This window comes from Pavona decussata, unplaced genomic scaffold, assembly GCF_977016875.1.
Source record: "Pavona decussata unplaced genomic scaffold, jaPavDecu1.1 SCAFFOLD_102, whole genome shotgun sequence".
Classification (NCBI taxonomy): Eukaryota; Metazoa; Cnidaria; class Anthozoa; order Scleractinia; family Agariciidae; genus Pavona; species Pavona decussata.
This window is the reverse complement of record NW_028145517.1, coordinates 3,911,360-3,930,455: the sequence shown is the minus strand read 5'-3', so window position 1 is coordinate 3,930,455 and position 19,096 is coordinate 3,911,360. Positions and strand designations below refer to the sequence as shown.

At 41.1% G+C, this 19,096-nt stretch overlaps 2 protein-coding genes and 1 pseudogene across 2 annotated transcripts in view; 2 read left to right on the top strand and 1 right to left on the bottom strand.

Annotated features, from left to right (window-relative positions):
- The window catches only part of LOC146471718 (medium-chain acyl-CoA ligase ACSF2, mitochondrial-like), a 158,593-nt gene that overhangs the window by 49,324 nt on the left and 90,173 nt on the right, over positions 1–19,096 (top strand). The gene's annotated exons all lie outside the window — the stretch shown is intronic.
- Positions 1,459–8,521, bottom strand: LOC146471727 (uncharacterized; annotated as a pseudogene).
- On the top strand, positions 8,012–18,129 carry LOC146471726 (medium-chain acyl-CoA ligase ACSF2, mitochondrial-like). The gene is made up of 12 exons (XM_085120743.1): positions 8,012–8,211; positions 10,120–10,209; positions 11,172–11,263; positions 12,933–13,009; positions 13,608–13,715; positions 14,652–14,800; positions 14,875–14,929; positions 15,518–15,604; positions 15,702–15,754; positions 16,400–16,457; positions 16,550–16,618; positions 17,429–18,129. The coding sequence occupies exons 1-12, from the start codon at positions 8,012–8,014 to the stop codon at positions 17,486–17,488; spliced, it is 1,098 nt and encodes a 365-aa protein (XP_084976869.1). The 3' UTR covers positions 17,489–18,129.

Genomic DNA, 19,096 nt, shown 5'->3' with positions numbered 1-19,096 from the left:
ATTTCTGAAAAATGCGTGGCTACCCCTAAATTTCGTTTTTAAGTTCCACTACCGTTTGTCAAGATGCTCTTTTCCCGCATAGTCATAAAACGGCGCAAAAATACCATTGTATTAGGAGGTACTTTTTTCGGACCATTCCAAGACGCGCAGAACGTGTGCGCAGTAGCTAAAAAAGGCACTGTTCTTAAAAACTGGTGGTTTTGCTCAGTTACCGTTTGACTAAGATTGGGGGCTCGGATGACAACAGCACATTTTGGTGAACTTTATGACTAGGTTTTGCTGTGGCTTAATTACTTTCATACACGTCACCTTTCCGCCAGAATCAAATAAATTCAGCAAGTGGAAATCAGGCAGGAGGCAGCGACTAAGTATCTAATACATTTAGCGAGTATTTTCTGGGCGATTGCGTGTTCATTTTCTTCTTACAACGGAATTAAATTTCTTAAGTATCAAACATTCGGCTGTAAAATCAACTGTACATTTTATTATGTAACAGAAGGTAGTTTTGTACAGGTTTTTAAAAAGCCCACAGATCAATGACGAATCATTTGCTTTCGTTGCGATAACGTTTTCATTTCAAATATTACTGGCTTTTCAAACGTCATTAAACAAAGATTTTTCAACAATACGCTTTATGTTCGTTTTTACGACAAACATGTAAACCAGATCTTAAGGCATGGTGGACACACGTTGCATTGTACATAACGTTGCGCGTGGCGAAAATACACTCTATTCACACCTGATTCAATTCTGCGTGGAAGCAACATACAAGTACAACACCGGATATACGCCCACCCCCTAATATAACCCACCCCCTTCAACTATAAGACCTCCCATAAACCTCAGACATTAGCTCTCTCGGATATAGTATGAGCCCACTTACTACAACACATACATCTTATTCGAAGGTTTTACATATAATACGCGCGCGTATTTTGCGAGTTGCACAGTATTTTCCCAAGCCCTGAAGCGAAGAAAAATATGAGCAAAAATACCGGTGCTGTTTTCAATATCCAAGCGTTTCAGTACATCGTTTGAATTTTTGGTTTCTTCTCAATTCTGGTCACGTGACCTGCTAAGTATGACGTATGACACCTGCTTCAGCTGAGTTGTTAGCTGCCTGCTTACTGGGCTTCGTTCGTTCGCGTTGTATGTATGCTGGTTTATAGTGAATTTGTCAACATCCTCGATCAGTGACTTGTACTAAAAACCGATCGTGAGTACTTATCTCAAACTGATAAAAAAAATTACCACCTACTCGCACGCCTCTTACTTCTCGATGAAGGACAAGTATTGTAGCTATTAAAGATGAGAGAGTCTTAATGAAAAGGGATATATGAAAATTCATATATTTGAACTGCGAGTTGCGTATAAGACTGCGATGATTATTCACTTATTCACGAGAGAATTATATTTCAGAAGAAATCATGAGTCCACTGTTTAGTTGGTGTCCTTTCCTCAGTTCTGACTTGAAAATACGTTTCGCAGTATGTTCATGATATTGTGTCGAACGTCTCTCATCTTCCAGCAGTAAATGAGAGGATTGAGAGATGAATTGAGAAACACGAGAGTTCTAGTGTAACCATGTATGATGGTAATCAGAGGCTCAGAAGTACTGGTTATCGCGATACTGGTCAACAAAATACAAATGAATGGTAAATAACAAAGCACAAACATAAGATAAACGTAAATTGCAGTGAACGCGGATTTTCTGAGCCTTCCAACATTCGCCATTGCACCATTCTGTGCTAGTTGCTGTACCTGAAGAGCTTGGATGTGTTGTTGGTGTTGTCGTATGACCATGCATATATTGTAACTAAGAAGTGATACAGTTATTAAGCAAGCAACAGCAATGATGGCAAAAATCACGTAAGAAATATTCCTTGGAGTCCACAGCCAAACCAACGAAAGAAATACGCTGAACAGCCAAATTGCCGTCACCACACCAACAACACGTTTGTGAGTCACAAGTTCCTGATATCTAAGATGAAGATGGATGGCCAAGAATCTGTCTGCACTCAGAGCTGTAACACCGAAGAACGAAGAGGAAAGAAAATAAACACCCTAAAAAAGTAAACGCCTTATACATGGCATGAGCTGAGCTTTCAGTGTTTTGTTCCAACTCCATGGCAAGATGTGCAATGTACAAAGATTGCACCAGTAAACCAACACCAAGATCAGAAACAGCCAGACTCAGGAGCAATGTTTTTAAGGTCTTTGATAACGATGACGTTTTTCTTATCGCGAGGATTGAGACGCTGTTCAATATGGTGGCGGTACAGCATAACAAAGCGTTCAAGATGCAGTTAGCGATGTACGATGAACGGTATTCATTAGCTACAGCCATTGAAAACGTAAAAGAAGTTGACTGTATATCTCTCGCCGAAAGGCACGAAAAACTTTAAATTTGAACTTTAATCGCTCACCACGCTTCCTGCTAATATTCCTCAAGGAAAAAAGTTTCACTGTCCCTGCGCTTAAAATGACGTACAAAATTATCCACCAGCGTATAACTGATGATCGTAGACCAGGTTACTGCAACAACTAGGAATTTCCTACAGGTTGGAAGCAGAACTAGTGTAAAAACTACTTTTACCCGGCTTACCCGTGAGTTGCAGTGGAAAGCTAAGATACGACATGCATCACCTGTTTTTCCAAATCGACAGTTAATTGAGCGGTGCATTTATCACATGCGAAAAAACAATTCCTCGATTATTAAAACTTCCTTGGTTAATTGTCAAAACAAGCATGATATTTGTTTGTTCTTTAATTGTTGACCGACGTCATTGGGTACCATGAGGCGTCTTTACTGTCAAAATTCAACATTGCAAATCGAGAAACATTAACACAGCAGACATTTCTTTATCAAGCTACGCGTATACAATTAGCCCAATTTCGATAGATTAAAATTCAGCATGAAGCAATAGACATCACTGCGAGGTTCCGGGAAATAAACCCATATAAACTCTACAATTTATTCCCCGGAGCCTCGAAGTGATGTTTTTGCTTCAGGCTGAATTTTAATATATTACCAAATAAAAGTTGGGGACATAACAATTACCAGCTATTTCAATTAACGTTGTCCGATCAAAGCTTCACGCTTAAAGACAAGGTCGAAAGGTAATATGGGTAGTTCTTAATTTATTTTCGGAGGCGCGACAAGTAGGATGGAAGAAAACACTGTAGACGTTTATCTGAGTATGCACATCGCTGGCAACTTCTGACAGTGTCTTTTCGGGGTGTTTAAGCACTGCTTCCATAATCAAAAATTCCACGCGCGGATACGTGGCCACACCGTTCATCAGTCTTCCAATGGTGTTTGCTTTCACTTGTCCTAAATTTAAAGCAGCTACCACCTCATCCACTTGATATCCTAACATCTCTTTCATCGAAATGGCTCGCTATCGTAGAACTTCACTGAACGGGCTAGGCATAGCTGATTTTGTTGATGAATTTATTCATAAAAAATCCCATATAACCGCTACAGAGACGTGGTCATGAAGCGATTCCACCGCATGCTATGGCGTGCAATACGCAATGTTGCACCATGTGTCCAGGCCTTAAGTAAATGTTTAGACCGTGCCATTGCACCACCTCCCCCCAACCCTCCACTCCGTGGTGATTGTGATTACAAGTTCATTTAAAATTACCCAGGTGATGTCAGTAGTGAGGTCCAGCCCACATCAGAGTAAGATTTGTTCTTTGCTTTTGTTCACATAAAAATCACCGGTCTTTCTTCTCCGTCAACTATAGGTTCAGTTCTTCTTTTGTTTTCTCTCGCATAACAAACTTTTTTACCTGCAAAACACAAGAAAAAACTATGATTCACAGGCCTGCTGTGTTGAAGTAAGCTTCTCAAACTCATTAATACTCTATTTTTGAGCTGCGTGTTAGGCTATGTTTTGAATACCTCTAACTTTTGTATTTTGCGCTAATATAACAGTAAGAGTGGCGAGTATAAATTAAAAAAAATGTCAAAAATGTTAAATGTTAAACACTCCATGAAGAGAAAACCACCGTGAAGAAGGTTTGATCTTACTTATTACGGATGGCTTTGAATTTCTCCAGTGATTATACATAATTTGAAAAACTATATCAAACGCTCGAAAAAAGGTTTCATGCGGTTTCCAAACAACCCGAAGTTGGTTTCAAAAATAGGAATCCGCAGCCTGTGAACAGGCTCCCAGGTGGGGTATAGGGCGAAGAGAAATCTAGCTTGGTCTGGCAGGGTGCGCTCGGCCCACTTCGCTCTCCGTTCTCCCAATACCCCACAATGGGAGCCTGTTCATAGGCTAGGAATCTGCGCCTCGTTTTTCAACCCACTGTGCTTGGAAAGCGGATGAAACACTCTTCCTCGTGTTTGATACATTACTTTCATAATAACTGAAACTACAGAACGACAAAAACTACACTGCCATTAAAACGAGATCTGGTGCGATTTTTTTGACTGCCGCCATGTTTCCCACCCCAACCCACATCCTTACCTTTCCTGTTACGGTGAGAGGAAATTCATCCACGAATTTGATATAACGAGGAATTTTGAAATGGGCAATCTGAAAAATGAAACATTGGGAACGCAAAACACCCGGTCAGCATATTCGAATTCACAAAAACCGTGCCACATGCGATTGTCCATTCTGAATCCACGTTTATAGAGAGAATGTTGAATACCTGGCCTTTGCAAAACTCTTTGATTTCCTCCGGAGTCGCTGATTCACCAGCGTGCAATCTGAAAGGACACCAGCAGTTGTCAGTAATTCTAGAACTCTGGGCCCGGTTGTTCGAAAGCCGATTAACGTTAATCCACGATTTAAAAGTTAACCAAGGTTTTCTGCTCGCTCGTTAAAATTGTTTTTAAACCCTAATTTTAAGCTAGTGGTAAAGAAAAGTCAACGTCAAAACTGAGGGACAAAAATCTTTTTGAAAAATCTTTATTGTTGTGTAATTAAACTCGAACCAAAGTTGTTGTTGAACAACTGGGCCCTGGAGAAGGAATGATTTAGGGGTAACCAACGAAAATCTTAAAGAAAAATACTTAAAATATAGTCTTTAGTATTCCCTGATCTTTGTAAGCTAATGCAGATTGATATGTTCGGATGCTTTAACTGAAAATTTTAATTGCAGAAAGTTTTAGGAAAACGATTTATATGCTCCGAACTTACTAGCTGTTGTTGGTTTTACGAAAATGTTGGCTGACCTTTTTTCGTGTTTTTAACGGCCTATTTGCTTCTTCGAAAAAGAAAGGAATTTGTTTTACAGTGTTACGAAATTTGAACAGGAAGCCTGCAAATTTCAGCTCAAAATTTCGTAGTTCCGCACTGGAAAACTAATTTTGGTTACGACTAAATGTAACGCATCATTAGGGTGTCAGGCGCGGGAAAACATGCACCCGATGCAAAGCGCGGGAAAGCACGCACCCGATGCAAAGCGCGGGAAAACATGCACCCGATTGAAAGCGCGGGAAAACATGCACCCGTTGTAAACCGCGGGAAAACATGCACCCGATCCAACTAATCAGTAATGGGCAAGGGCGCATGAGAAAGCATAATTGCGGGCCGTTTATGCGGAACACTTCTAGCCACTGCTCAACCAAGCTGCAGCAATTCGTCTGAACGGTATAAGAACGGTGTTTCCTAATGAGGTGGAATTTTTGCGTCCGATTGATAAAGGGTTTATCAGTGCGTGGGAAAAACAAATCTTATCAGGGGCTACTGGAATCCAAAAATAAAATTGAGGGTAACCATTTTTCAGAGATAATTAATCAACAGTAACTCTTAAAACCTTTAAAATAAATAACAATCTATGGAACTGGCGCTTACTTATTTCTGAAAAATGCGTGGCTACCCCTAATTTTCTGTTTTTAAATTCCACTACCGCTTGTCAAGATGCTCTTTTCCCGCATGGTCATAAAACGGCGCAAAAATACCATTGTATGAGGTACTTTTTTCGGACCATCCCAGGATGCGCAGAACGTGTGCGCAGTAGCTAAAAAAGGCACCGTTCTTAAAAACTGGTGGTTTTGCTCAGTTACCGTTTGGCTAAGATTGGGGGCTCGGATGACAACAGCACATTTTTGTGAACTTTATGACTAGGTTCTGCTGTGGCTTACTTACTTTCATACACGTCACCTTTCCGCCAGAATCAAATAAATTCAGCAAGTGGAAATCAGGCAGGAGGCAGCGACTAAGTATCTAATACATTTAGCGAGTATTTTCTAGGCGATTGCGTGTTCATTTTCTCTTTACAACGGAATTAAATTTCTTAAGTATCAAACATTCGGCTGTAAAATCAACTGTACATTTTATTATGTAATAGAAGGTAGTTTTGTACAGGTTTATAACAAGCCCACAGATCAATGGCGAATCATTTGCTTTCGTTGCGATAACGTTTTCATTTCAAATATTACTGGCTTTTCAAACGTCATTAAGCAAAGATTTTTCAACAACACCGTTTATGTTCGTTTTTGCGACAAACATGTAAACCAGATCTTAAGGCATGGTGGACACACGTTGCATTGTACATAACGTTGCGTGTGGCGAAATTACACTCTATTCACACCTGATTCAATTCTGCGTGGAAGTAACATACAAGTACAACACCGGATATACGCCCACCCCCTAATATAACCCACCCCCTTCCACTATAAGACCCCCATAAACCTCAGACACTTAATCCTACCGATATATTCTCTCGGATATAGTATGAGCCCACTTACTACAATACATACATCTTATTCGATGGTTTTACATATAATACGCGCGCGTATTTTGCGAGTTGCACAGTATTTTCCCAAGCCCTGAAGCGAGGAAAAATACGAGCAAAAATACCGGTGCTGTTTTCAATATCCAAACGTTTCAGTACATCGTTTGAATTTTTGGTTTCTTCTCAATTCTGGTCACGTGACCTACTAAGTATGACGTATGACACCTGCTTCAGCTGAGTTGTTAGCTGCCTGCTTACTGGGCTTCGTTCGTTCGCGTTGTATGTATGCTGGCTTATAGTGAATTTGTCAACCTCCTCGATCAGTGACTTGTACTAAAAACCGATCGTGAGTACTTATCTCAAACTGATAAAAAAAAAAATACCACCCACTCGCACGTCTCTTACTTCTCGAAGAAGGACAAGTATTGTAGCTATTAAAGATGAGAGAGTCTTAATGAAAATGGATATATGAAAATTCATATATTTGAACTACGAGTTTCGTATAAGACTGCGATGATAATTCACTTATTCACGAGAGAATTATATTTCAGAAGAAATCATGAGTCCACTGTTTAGTTGGTGTCCTTTCCTCAGTTCTGACTTGAAAATACGTTTCGCAGTATGTTCATGATATTGTGTCGAACGTCTCTCATCTTCCAGCTGTAAATCAGAGGATTGAGAGATGAATTGAGAAACACGAGAGTTCTAGTGTAATGCTGTATGATGGTAAGCAGAGGCTCAGAAGCGGCCCTATGCGCCACCTTGGCACCAGGGGACAAGTAAGTAAGAGGCTCAGAAGTACTGGTTAAATCGATAGTCCACAAAATACAAACGTTTGGTAAATAACAAAGCACAAACATAAGATAAACATAAATCGCAGTGACCGCGGATTTTCTGAGCCTTCCAACATTCGCCATTGCACCGATTCTGTGCTAGTTGCTGTACCTGAAGAGCTTGGATGTGTTGTTGGTGTTGTCGTATGACCATGCATATATTGTAACTAAGAAGTGATACAGTTATTAAGCAAGCAACATCAATAATGACAACAATCACGTGAAAAATATTCCTTGGAGTCCACAGCCAAACCAACGAAAGAAATACGCTGAACAGCCAAATTGCCGTCACCACACCAACAACACGTTTGTGAGTCACAAGCTCCTGATATCTAAGATGAAGATGGATAGCCAAGAATCTGTCTGCACTCAGAGCTGTAACACCGAAGAACGAAGCGAAAGAAAACAAACACCCTAAAAAAATGAACGCCTTATACATGGCATGAGCTGAGCTTTCAGTGCTTTGTTCCAACTCCATGGCAAGATTTGCAATGTACAAAGGTTGCACCAGTAAACCAACACCAAGATCAGAAACAGCCAGACTAGGGAGCAATGTTTTTAAGATCTTTGATAACGATGACGTTTTCCTTATCGCGAGGATTGAGACGCTGTTCAACATGGTGGCGGTACAGCATAACAAAGCGTTCAAGATGCAGTTAGCGATGTACGATGAACGGTATTCATTAGCTACAGCCATTGAAAACGTAAAAGAAGTTGACCGTATATCTCTTAATTCGAACTTTAATCGCTCACTACGCCGCGGCTTCCTACTAATATTCCTCAAGGAAAAAAGTTTCACTGTTCCTGCGCTTAAAATGACGTACAAAATTATCCACCGGCGTATAACTGATGATCGCAGACCAGGGTACTGCAACAGCGAGGAATTTCGTACAGGTTGGAAGCAGAAATAGTGTAAAAACTACTTTTACCCGGCTTACCCGTGAGTTGCAGTGGAAAGCCAAGATACGACATGCATCACCTGTTTTTCCAAACGACAGTTAATTGAGCGGTGCATTTATCACATGCGAAAAAACAATTCCTCGATTATTAAGAACTTCCTTGGTTAATTGTCAAAGCAAGCATGATATTTGTTTGTTCTTTTTATTGTTGACCGACGTCATTGGGTACCATGAGGCGTCTTTACTGTCACAATTCACATTGCAAATCGAGAAACATTAACACAGCAGACATTTCTTTATCAAGTTACGCGTATACAATTAGCCCAATTTCGATAGATTAAAATTCAGCCTAAATAACATCACTACGAGGCTCGGGGAATAAACCCGTATAAACTCTACAATTTATTCCCCGGAGCCTCGAAGTGATGTTTTTGTTTCCAGCTGAATTTTAATATATTACCAAATAAACGTCGGCGATATAACAATTACCAGCTACTTCAATTAACGTTGTCCGATCAAAGCTTCAAGCTTAAAGACAAGACCGAAAAGTAATATAGGTAGTTCTTAATTTATTTTCGGAGGGGCGACAAGTAGGATGGAAGAAAACACTGTAGACGTTTCTCTGCGTAATTTAAAAACTCCCAGGATACACATCGCTGGCAACTTCTGACAGTGTCTTTTCGGGGTGTTTAAGCACTGCTTCCATAATCAAAAATTCCACGCGCGGGTATGTGGCCACACCGTTCATCAGTCTTCCAATGGTGTTTGCTTTCACTTGTCCTAAATTTAAAGCAGCTACCACCTCATCCACTTGATATCCTAACATCTCTTTCATCGAAATGGCTCGCTATCGTAGAACTTCACTGAACGGGCTAGGCATAGCTGATTTTGCTGATGAATTTATTCATAAAAAATCCCATATAACCGCTACAGAGACGTGGTCATGTAGCGATTCCACCGCATGCTATGGCCTGCAATACGCAATGTTGCACCATATGTCCAGGCCTTAAGTAAATGTTTAGACCGTGCCATTGCACCACCTCCCCCCCCCCCCAACCCTCCACTCCGTGGTGATTCTGATTACAGGTTCATTTAAAATTACCCAGGTGATGTCAGTAGTGAGGTCCAGCCCACATCAGAGTAAGATTTGTTCTTTGCTTTTGTTCACATAAAAATCACCGGTCTTTCTTCTCCGTCAACTATAGGTTCAGTTCTTCTTTTGTTTTCTCTCGCATAACAAACTTTTTTACCTGCAAAACACAGAAAACTATGATTCACAGGCCTGCTTTGTTGCAGTAAGCTTCTCAAACTCATTAATAATTCATGTAGAGAAAACCGGCGTGAAGAAGGTCTGGAAATGTGATCTTACTTATCATGGCTTTGAATTTATCCAGTAATTATATATAATTTGAAAAGCTTTATCAAACGCTCGAAAAAGGGTTTCATGCGGTTTCCAAACAACCCGAAGCTGGCGTGCGTTTCTCAAAACTCCCGAGAACTTCTCGGGCCCGAAAAGCTCCCTGCAAAGCTCCCGAAAACGCTTTCTGGTGTTTCTCAAAGAGCACGAAATTTTCGGGCCCGAGAAAAGTCACGTAACTTTCCCCGATACATTGTGTAAACAGCATAAGGTGTCCAGCCTTGTTTTGTAGTATCCATTCTAGGAAGAAATCTTTATTGTTTTGCAGCATGGTCGGTGTAGAATGGGGAGCGACCACTGTCTACCCATCTCGTGGATACAACAGCACAGCCATTTTAAAGGCGATTCAAGATGAAAAGTAAGTAGAGCTCAATGCGTGAACCATTCACCTATGGATAAAAGGAAACGCAAATTTGAAAATAGCCAAGTAAAAAATATTTGCGTACCCAGACTTGCGCTGGGTGGCCAAACAGATTTTCGTGTAGAGCCAAGTTGCACGAGAAACCTTCAATATATCCTCTCTCGTGGTCCCATGAGTAGCAAAGTTAACATTTGTAAGGACAACTTAGAGCGGCTTGCTTTGGTTTTACGCCCGTTTCTTACGCCTTATCTCCCCTGCATGCGCCGAAACAAATGCATTGAGACCTTAATCTCAATTATGCGGCAGGCTCTGCTTAACTTGAGATTTTGCCTTGTTTAATTGAAAGCTGTGGAAAAAAATACGGATTTAGGTACTGCACCACTGCAAAAAACTGCCAGCTATTTGGAACGCATTGAGAGGTATAGTGGAGTTTGAACGGTGCCTTACCTGGCAAGCGCGTAAAGAAAGGGGACGGGCCTGAATTTCCGGCGAACGTGTCCACTTCCTCTTTCTCCCGCGCTTACGAATCCCTCCCACCCACCCACGTCCCCTTTTTTATTTGAAATACAACGCAGGCTAGCGTTTGCTCAAGGAGAAGTCAAGTCGTTACGAATGAACACAATTGCATGCAAGTAAACGGTAAGTAGCTTGCCTTCTGTATCGAATGTTCTGGTGCACAGATGGATAGGGTTGGGGTGCAGGGTTTAGGTTTGGCCTTAGATTTCGGTTAGAGCTAGTTACTCTACCACCCAGAGCAAGAAGGGAACGCAGGCTACAAACGCGCGCCCCCTTGTGCCTTGTTTAGCTTGGGCCCTGATCTTTGAAAACTTTATCTAAATAGTGCGACTACCCAGCTGTATAGAATCAAACCAAGTGAAGTATCGTTGAACAAAAAACCCTAAGTCCTAAGTATAATAACTAGAAGAACACAGTTCTCATTCATTAACTTGTCCATACAGGTGTGACACTTTATATGGAACTCCTCCCATGTTTATTGACGTTCTCGCCCATCCTGAGCTGCACGACTATGACCTGTCGACCTTAAGAAAAGGTACGAGCTCTAGCTGCTTTCCATGTCAGTGGCTAACGATCGTCAACAATCCCAAAAGGTGCAAAATCTGACTGTTCGTCCGTCTGCAGTTTTTCCGATCACTCCACCGCTAAACTGCCGCTATCACTGATCACGTGTTATAGCGCTTGCGCGATTGTGGTGATCACGTGGATCTTCTCACAGTATCACTACTCGAGGACACATACAGGTCACGGGAATGAAAGGAATAATCTTCTTAAATGTATTAATAATTCATGAGAAAACTAATCTCGTACCCCGATCTCAGTCGTCGGTTCGGGAATGTCGACCGTGGGAGATCTGGGTACGAGATTATGAGAAAACATAGGGAATACATAGGTTTGGAAATGTGATCTCATTCATCATAAAATTTGCGGAACTTTTGTTTTGAATTTCTCTCACAATTATTAATAGTTCGAGAAGATATATCAAACTCTGTTTCAGCCGATAATTTCCCAACACCTCAAAGTTGTTAAAAAATACTCGGCTGCGCCTCGCTTTTTCAAATCTACTTCTCGTTGTTTGGAAAAGGGATAAAACACTGTTCCTCGTATTTGAAATATCATGACAAAAACAATCTTTCCTCTGGTTGATTTGACGTAGCTGAGTAAGATTACTTTCTCGTCCGCAGAGGCTCCCTCATAAATCAAAGGCTCCTGTGGGCCAACTCGTGAATGCAGAAGTAAAAAAAAAAAATTAAAAAATAAAAAAGAAAAGAAAAAGGAAAAAAAAATTTTCTCCGTTTCAAAGAGAATCGAACCCGGGATCCTTTGCTTCTAAGTCAGCGAACTACGCTACTGGGCCTAGTTGCTCGAAGCATGGTTAGCACTAACCCGGGTTAAATACCATGACAACCTATAGGTTTTAATACCTCTTAACCAATGGTTAGCGCTAACCATGCTTCGAGCAACTCAGCCCTGGACAACATTGTCCACGACTCCTGAGAGCGAGATTAATTTTTGTATTTATAGGTTCTTGAGGGTTTTGAATTATCTGGCACCTGTGGCACTACGATTTTAACGGTCAAATTACTTCGGACCGCCAAGAAAGAAAACGCGAATGAGCGAACATCGTCAGACGTTTCTCCATCATATTCTCTGCTTCCATTTTGCGCGAAATCCCTGTTGAGTTGGATGACAATCTCGGTCTTTAGCGGCTTTCAACGCGGCGCTTTCAGTCACTAAATTAAGAAGTTGTCCTTTAGTTTCACTGTAGTTTCGGTCAATGGAAGGGGTTCAGACAACACACCTACTAGTGTTTTTTTTTTTTTTAAGAATAAGTTATTCGTTGAGTTGATTTCACGTCTTTGTTTTTTGTCCCGTAATGGCGGCTGATGGTGAATACATGCACTATACGTAGACTCATGAATATATTTTTTGATTAAATTCCGATTAAATTAATACGAAGTTTACAGCTGATCGAGCGAGCGAGTGAAATCCAGCCCACATTACGATAATTCGTTCATTGCGCATGCGCGCGTTTATGAGCTCCTCGTTATATCATTCTCTCAAGTCCCTTATTGTTCTCCGCTCGAGCGCAAAGGAGGCCTCTGTGTAGGAGAGAGGTAAGATTAAATTCAAACATTCAAGGCCATCGAAAACCTCTCTAAAGAATTGTTATTGATCGTTTGATATTTGTGTTGCCTTTGTAGGTTTCACTGGCGCTACATCTTGCCCAGTGGAAGTTATGAAAGACGTTGTATCCAAGTTGAGGGTGTCCCAGCTATCGGTAATTTCTTTTGCCGTCTTTTGTTCCTATTTCTGTCGAATTTGACTTCCTTCAGATAAAAGCACAGGCCGCAACCTCGTTCCCAGGGTCTCTAATCTCTCTCCCCCCCCGGGGGGGGGGGGGGGTGGAATGGAGAGGCAGGCCGTCCCACACACTCACTCCACTGTACCGAAAAAAAAAAGCGACTGGTAAATTTACCCTTAATTCTTAGGGCAAAAAAAGTGAAAAAAATAAATCCTTAAAACGGTGAGTTGATGAACAAAAGTGAGGTAAGGAGTGAGTTATGAAGGATTTTTAAACATGAAACTTAATTTGCCCTAGTATGACTTGTCGGAAAAATTATTGGGGTACTTGTTTTCAACAATTAACCACTTATATGTGTGAGAAAAAAGGAAGGAATACGGCTTAAGTGGTTCTCACGTAGACTTCAAACGCAAAATATCGTGTTTTCAAGTGGAAACGGCAACCGGCAAACGCGAAAAATGGCGGGAAAATCGTGGTCACGTGGTCATTTGTGCCGTTCGCGTTTCACGTATACGCGATGCTAAATCTCTCTATTTTGTTTAAAAAACTAACCCCCTTATACATTGTTCCATAGATTGCCTATGGTATGACAGAATCCAGTCCCTTGGTTTCTCAAACTCCTATAAACGATTCTCGTGAAGCGATTTTGTCAACAGTGGGAGCTCTTTTACCACACACAGAGGTAACAGCCAGACATTAAGCAGTAATTGGAGAAACGACACGTGATGTCACAGGCAGCCCAAGCTCCCGTGAAGAGAGGGCGAAGAAAGGTTTTTAACTTCACGTGAGCTTGGACGACCTGTGCTTCGTTTCCAGCAAAAGCGACGTCTCCAAAAAGGCGGGAAAATCCGCAATACTATTGTATGGTAGCCAGCCAAACTTGGGTAGTTATTATTTAGTGTTCCTCGCAGTCAGTCGAGACCTTAAGCGTCAGTGACAGCAGCGAGAAGAAAAAGTGTACTTTTCAACTGTATTCATTTTCTTTGGAGACGCGCTAGTGTAGTGGTTAGCGTGTCGGACGCTCGGAAGATCAGAGGGTCAGTGGTTCGAGGCTAGATTGATCACTTCATCGACACGCTGTTTCCTTCCAACCTCATATTCTAAGGCGAAAAATGAAAATACAATCCCTTGTTTACGAAAACTGCCGAGCGCTGTAATTACAATGTAGACAATGAAACATCTAATGTTTTGCAGCATGGTTTTCAAAATCAAGACGAGTTTCTCACAACAATTATGGAAATGACACCTTAGCAACTAAACAAGTGTCTCAAAAAGTTTTAATTGCTCGCGAGAAAGTGAGACGGAACTTTCTACAACAAGAAATCGCTTACCGCGCGGCGCGCGAGATTTTAAAATTTCCCACTATTCGGTGTACTGTCAAAAATAAAGGGATTTTGGCCCGCTAGTTGTTCAGCTTGTGTGGTATATACTAAAACAATTATTCTCCTCAGTGTCGGTGAAAGTGTTGGATATTTACCTCGCCGCTTTCGCCGCTCGGTAAATATCCACCACTTCGGTGAATAACTGTTAATTATCATCGCTTTTCATTTGTCTTCTTCCTTCTCCTTCTTTCCTCTTCTCTTTCGCTCCTTCTTTCTTTTCTTTTTTTCCCTAACAGATTAAGATAGTGGACAGCGAGGGGAAAATAGTGCCTGTAAATACCTCTGGTGAAATATGCATGCGTGGATATTGTGTCATGATGGGGTACTGGGGAGATAAGGAACAGACGGAGAAAACTATTGGGCCGACTGGTTGGCTACATTCCGGGTAGGATTATATGGTTTGGATAGTCGAATCAACCTAGTTAATTCGGTGTGTCTGATATGTCGCTTTTATCATAGGGATCTTGGGACAATGGATGAATATGGCTATTTGAAGGTTGTTGGACGATTGAAGGTATGCACTTAAACTGAATCGGAATCTGAGGCGAAGGAAACATTGGCGAAGTAGTGAAGATGGTCTTTCTTCACATGTATATCTGCATGGTTATGGCAAAATGTTGATTTGGACATACGCCTGTTTCCTCTATCCATTCATTCATCAGGTCATTGATCCATTCGTTAGTCCGCGTGTTTGTCCGTTCGGATCTTCATCAGTCAGTGAAAACAGTCAGTCATTCAGTTATTCAGTCAATCAAACAATCAGTCAATCATTCAGTCAGACAGTCAAACAGTAAGTTAATCAAAAAAGTCAGTCAGTCAAACATTTAACCAGTCAGTCAGTCAGTCAGTCGGTCAAACAGTACGTCAGTCAAAGTCTGTCAGTCATTCAGTCAAATAGTCCATCAATCAAAATAGTCAAACAGTCCGTCAATCAAAACAGACGGTCAGTCAATCAGACAGACGGTTAGTCAGGGGCAGTCAGTCAAACATTTTACCAGTCAGTCAATCAGTTGGTCAAAAAGTCCGTCAGTCAAACAGTCTATCAGTCATTTCCAGAGTTAGCCAGTTAACCAATATTTCTATCTTTCATTTCATTGAACAGGACTTAATCAATCGAGGAGGAGAAAACGTTTATCCAGCCGAAGTTGAATATTTCTTGCACACACATCCCAAAATACAAGATGTACAGGTAGTAACTTAAATGCTGAAAACACTTTACAGTAATTGACCAAGTTAGCGTGGAGAGGTTAACACCAGGTTGACATTTCTATTTTCTAATTGGTCAGGTGATCAGCGTGCCTGATGAGAGGCTTGGGGAAGAGATGTGCTGCTGGATCAAGTAAGTTTTAACTTTCTAAGAATTCACTTTCAAGTAAGACAATGTCCCCTACAAACAGCGGTAATTTCATTGGGTGAAAAAGTCCCCGGCCAACAGACACGGTAATTTTAATGACGGCATACTTCTTAGGTCCCGTTTAAACGGTTTCAATATTTGACCAACATTCTTTCAACAAAAGTTGAACGGATGTTGGGCAAATGTTGGATGAACGGAGTTTTTTAACGGCTTCAACGCCATTGAACATTTTCAAGAACAAAGGAAATGTTGAAACGATGTTGAATGAAAGTTTCAAAAACCAATTTAACAATTTCAACATTTTTAAACGCTTTCAACAATGTTGAACGACCTGTTCAAACGCCCCCGACATTTGGTTCAACAAAATGTCGAACGTATGTTGAAGCAAATGTTGAAATCGTTCAAATGGGCCTTTGGTCGTCCTTAACCTCAGTCGAGCGTGAGGTCCTGGGAACGGGTAGCATCCAGACAAGGGTGGGTCTGTGGCATCGTGAATTCCCGCCAAAAATCGAATGAGCGGTAAAAGCACGCCTGGTTACTTGACAGCATAAGAATTGTGCGTGTTAAGTTCAGTAGATCAATTGCTTGTCTCTAACTTGTTGCCGGCATATTTGTCGGGCTTATTACTAGGCTAAAGGAAGGAGAATCCATGACTGTTGGAGAAATTAAAGACTACTGCAAGGAACAGGTAAGGCTTGTGAATCATTCAATGGTCCACGGTTTAGTGAGGGTTGGAAGACTGATTTGCTAACAGTTGGTTCTTGTTTTCGTCTCTAACAGATCGCTTATTTTAAGATTCCTCGGTATTATAAATTCGTTGATGAGTATCCCATGACGGCATCAGGGAAGGTAAGACTGTGATAACACGTCAACCATTTTGTACCGCTCGGGACGCTTGTTTCATCTTGGGGGCCTAAGAGAAGGGGCTCATTTGTACCGGGCGTTCGTTTATTCATTTCAACGTAATCATCTTATAAGTACGTAAATTATGATCATCCGGGTGAGTGTACAGTGGAACCTCTCCTAACGGACACATCTTTAATACAGACACCTCTCTATTACGGACAGTTTACTTGGTCCCTGAGAGACCGAAATCTATATAAAACCTACTTCTCTAAAATGGACACCTCTATAATGCGGACACTTATTCCTGTCCCCTTGGTGTCCGTAATAAAGAGGTTCAACTGTGCTCCTTTGAAGGACTGTTTGAGGTGACATTGACTGACGTTTCGACAACCTAAGCGGAAGTCATCTTCAGACAAGAAAATTGTGAAACGTCATTAGAAGGTATAAATGCCTCTGGGTTCAAACCATTTACAGTAATCATCTTAGAGAGTAAAAACACATACTGAAGAATAAAAGAAACTATAGCTATACTTCATGGTAAGGTGAGGGTGACTATATGGAGGGTTAGGGTTAGGGTTATGTGGGTGACTATATGGTACGTTACCATGCATGAAAAGGAGGCACCCGTGGTGCTATTGGGAAGGAGCCACTTATTAATTAACACTTATTCAAGGGGGGAAGGGGAGGGCGCTTACTGGAAAGATGACGGTGAATCGAAGTTTTACGGTAAGCCCAGGGCCGTTCGCCCTTTTTGACCATGAGGCCTATTAAAAATATCAGAAGCAAGCCCATATTTTTCTTTTCCTTTTTTAGGTTAAGAAGTACGTCATGAGGGAGCAAGCAGCGAACGAGTTCAAATCATACTTGACGTAAAGCGTAACATTGTACGATAATATATTATAGTGAATGGGTTTCACTCCTGGAAACTAATCTGTAATGGGCAAGGGCGCATAATAAGGAAAGCATAATTGTAGGCCGTTTATGCGAGACACATCTAGCCATTACTCAACCAAGCCGCAGCAATTCGTCTGAACGGTTTAAGAACGGTGTTTCGTAATAAGGCGGAATTTTTGCGTCCGACTGATAAACAGTTTATCAGTGTGTGGAAAAAACAGATCTTATCAGGGGCTACTGGAATCTAAAAATAAAATTGAGGGTAACCATTTTTCAGAGATAATTAATCAACAGTAACTCTTAAAACCTTTAAAATAAATAACAATCTATGGAACTGGCGCTTACTTATTTCTGAAAAATGCGTGGCTACCCCTAATTTTCGTTTTTAAGTTCCACTACCGTTTGTCAAGATGCTCTTTTCCCGCATAGTCATAAAACGGCGCAAAAATACCATTGTATTACGAGGTACTTTTTTCGGACCATTCCAAGACGCGCAGAATGTGTGTGCAGTAGCTAAAAAAGGCACTGTTCTTAAAAACTGGTGGTTTTGCTCAGTTACCGTTTGGCTAAGATTGGGGGCTCGGATGACAACAGCACATTTTTGTGAACTTTATGACTAGGTTTTGCTGTGGCTTACTTACTTTCATACACGTCACCTTTCCGCCAGAATCAAATAAATTCAGCAAATGGAAATCAGGCAGGAGGCAGCGACTAAGTACCTAATACATTTAGCGAGTATTTTCTAGGCGATTGCGTGTTCATTTTCTCTTTACAACGGAATTAAATTTCTTAAGTATCAAACATTCGGCTGTAAAATCAACTGTACATTTTATTATGTAATAGAAGGTAGTTTTGTACAGGTTTATAACAAGCCCACAGATCAATGGCGAATCATTTGCTTTCGTTGCGATAACGTTTTCATTTCAAATATTACTGGCTTTTCAAACGTCATTAAGCAAAGATTTTTCAACAACACGGTTTATGTTCGTTTTTGCGACAAACACGTAAACCAGATCTTAAGGCATGGTGGACACAAGTTGCATTGTACATAACGTTGCGTGTGGCGAAATTACACTCTATTCACACCTGATTCAATTCTGCGTGGAAGTAACATACAAGTACAACACCGGATATACGCCCACCCCCTAATATAACCCCCCCTCCTCTATAAGACCTCCCAATAAACCTCAGACACTAAATCCCACCGATATATTAGCTCTGAGCCCGGATATAGTATGAGCCCACTTACTACAATACATACATCTTATTCGATGGTTTTACATATAATACGCGCGCGTATTTTGTGAGTTGCACAGTATTTTCCCATGCCCTGAAGCGAGGAAAAATACGAGCAAAAATACCGGTGCTGCTTTCAATATCCAAACGTTTCAGTACATCGTTTGAATTTTTGGTTTCTTCTCAATTCTGGTCACGTGACCTGCCAAGTATGACACCTGCTTCAGCTGAGTTCTTAGCTGCCTGCTTACTGGGCTTCGTTCGTTCGCTTTTGTATGTATGCTGGCTTATAGTGAATTTGTCAACATCCTCGATCAGTGACTTGTACTAAAAACCGATCGTGAGTACTTA

Excerpts from the sequence above, each read along its gene's own strand:
- LOC146471726 (XM_085120743.1), top strand. The coding sequence starts at position 8,012 with ATGGCAAGATTTGCAATGTACAAAGGTTGCACCAGTAAACCAACACCA. Across the intron at positions 8,212-10,119 it reads TTAGCGATGTACGATGAACG|CATGGTCGGTGTAGAATGGG; the intron begins GTATTCATTAGC and ends ATTGTTTTGCAG. Across the intron at positions 13,010-13,607 it reads TGAGGGTGTCCCAGCTATCG|ATTGCCTATGGTATGACAGA; the intron begins GTAATTTCTTTT and ends ATTGTTCCATAG.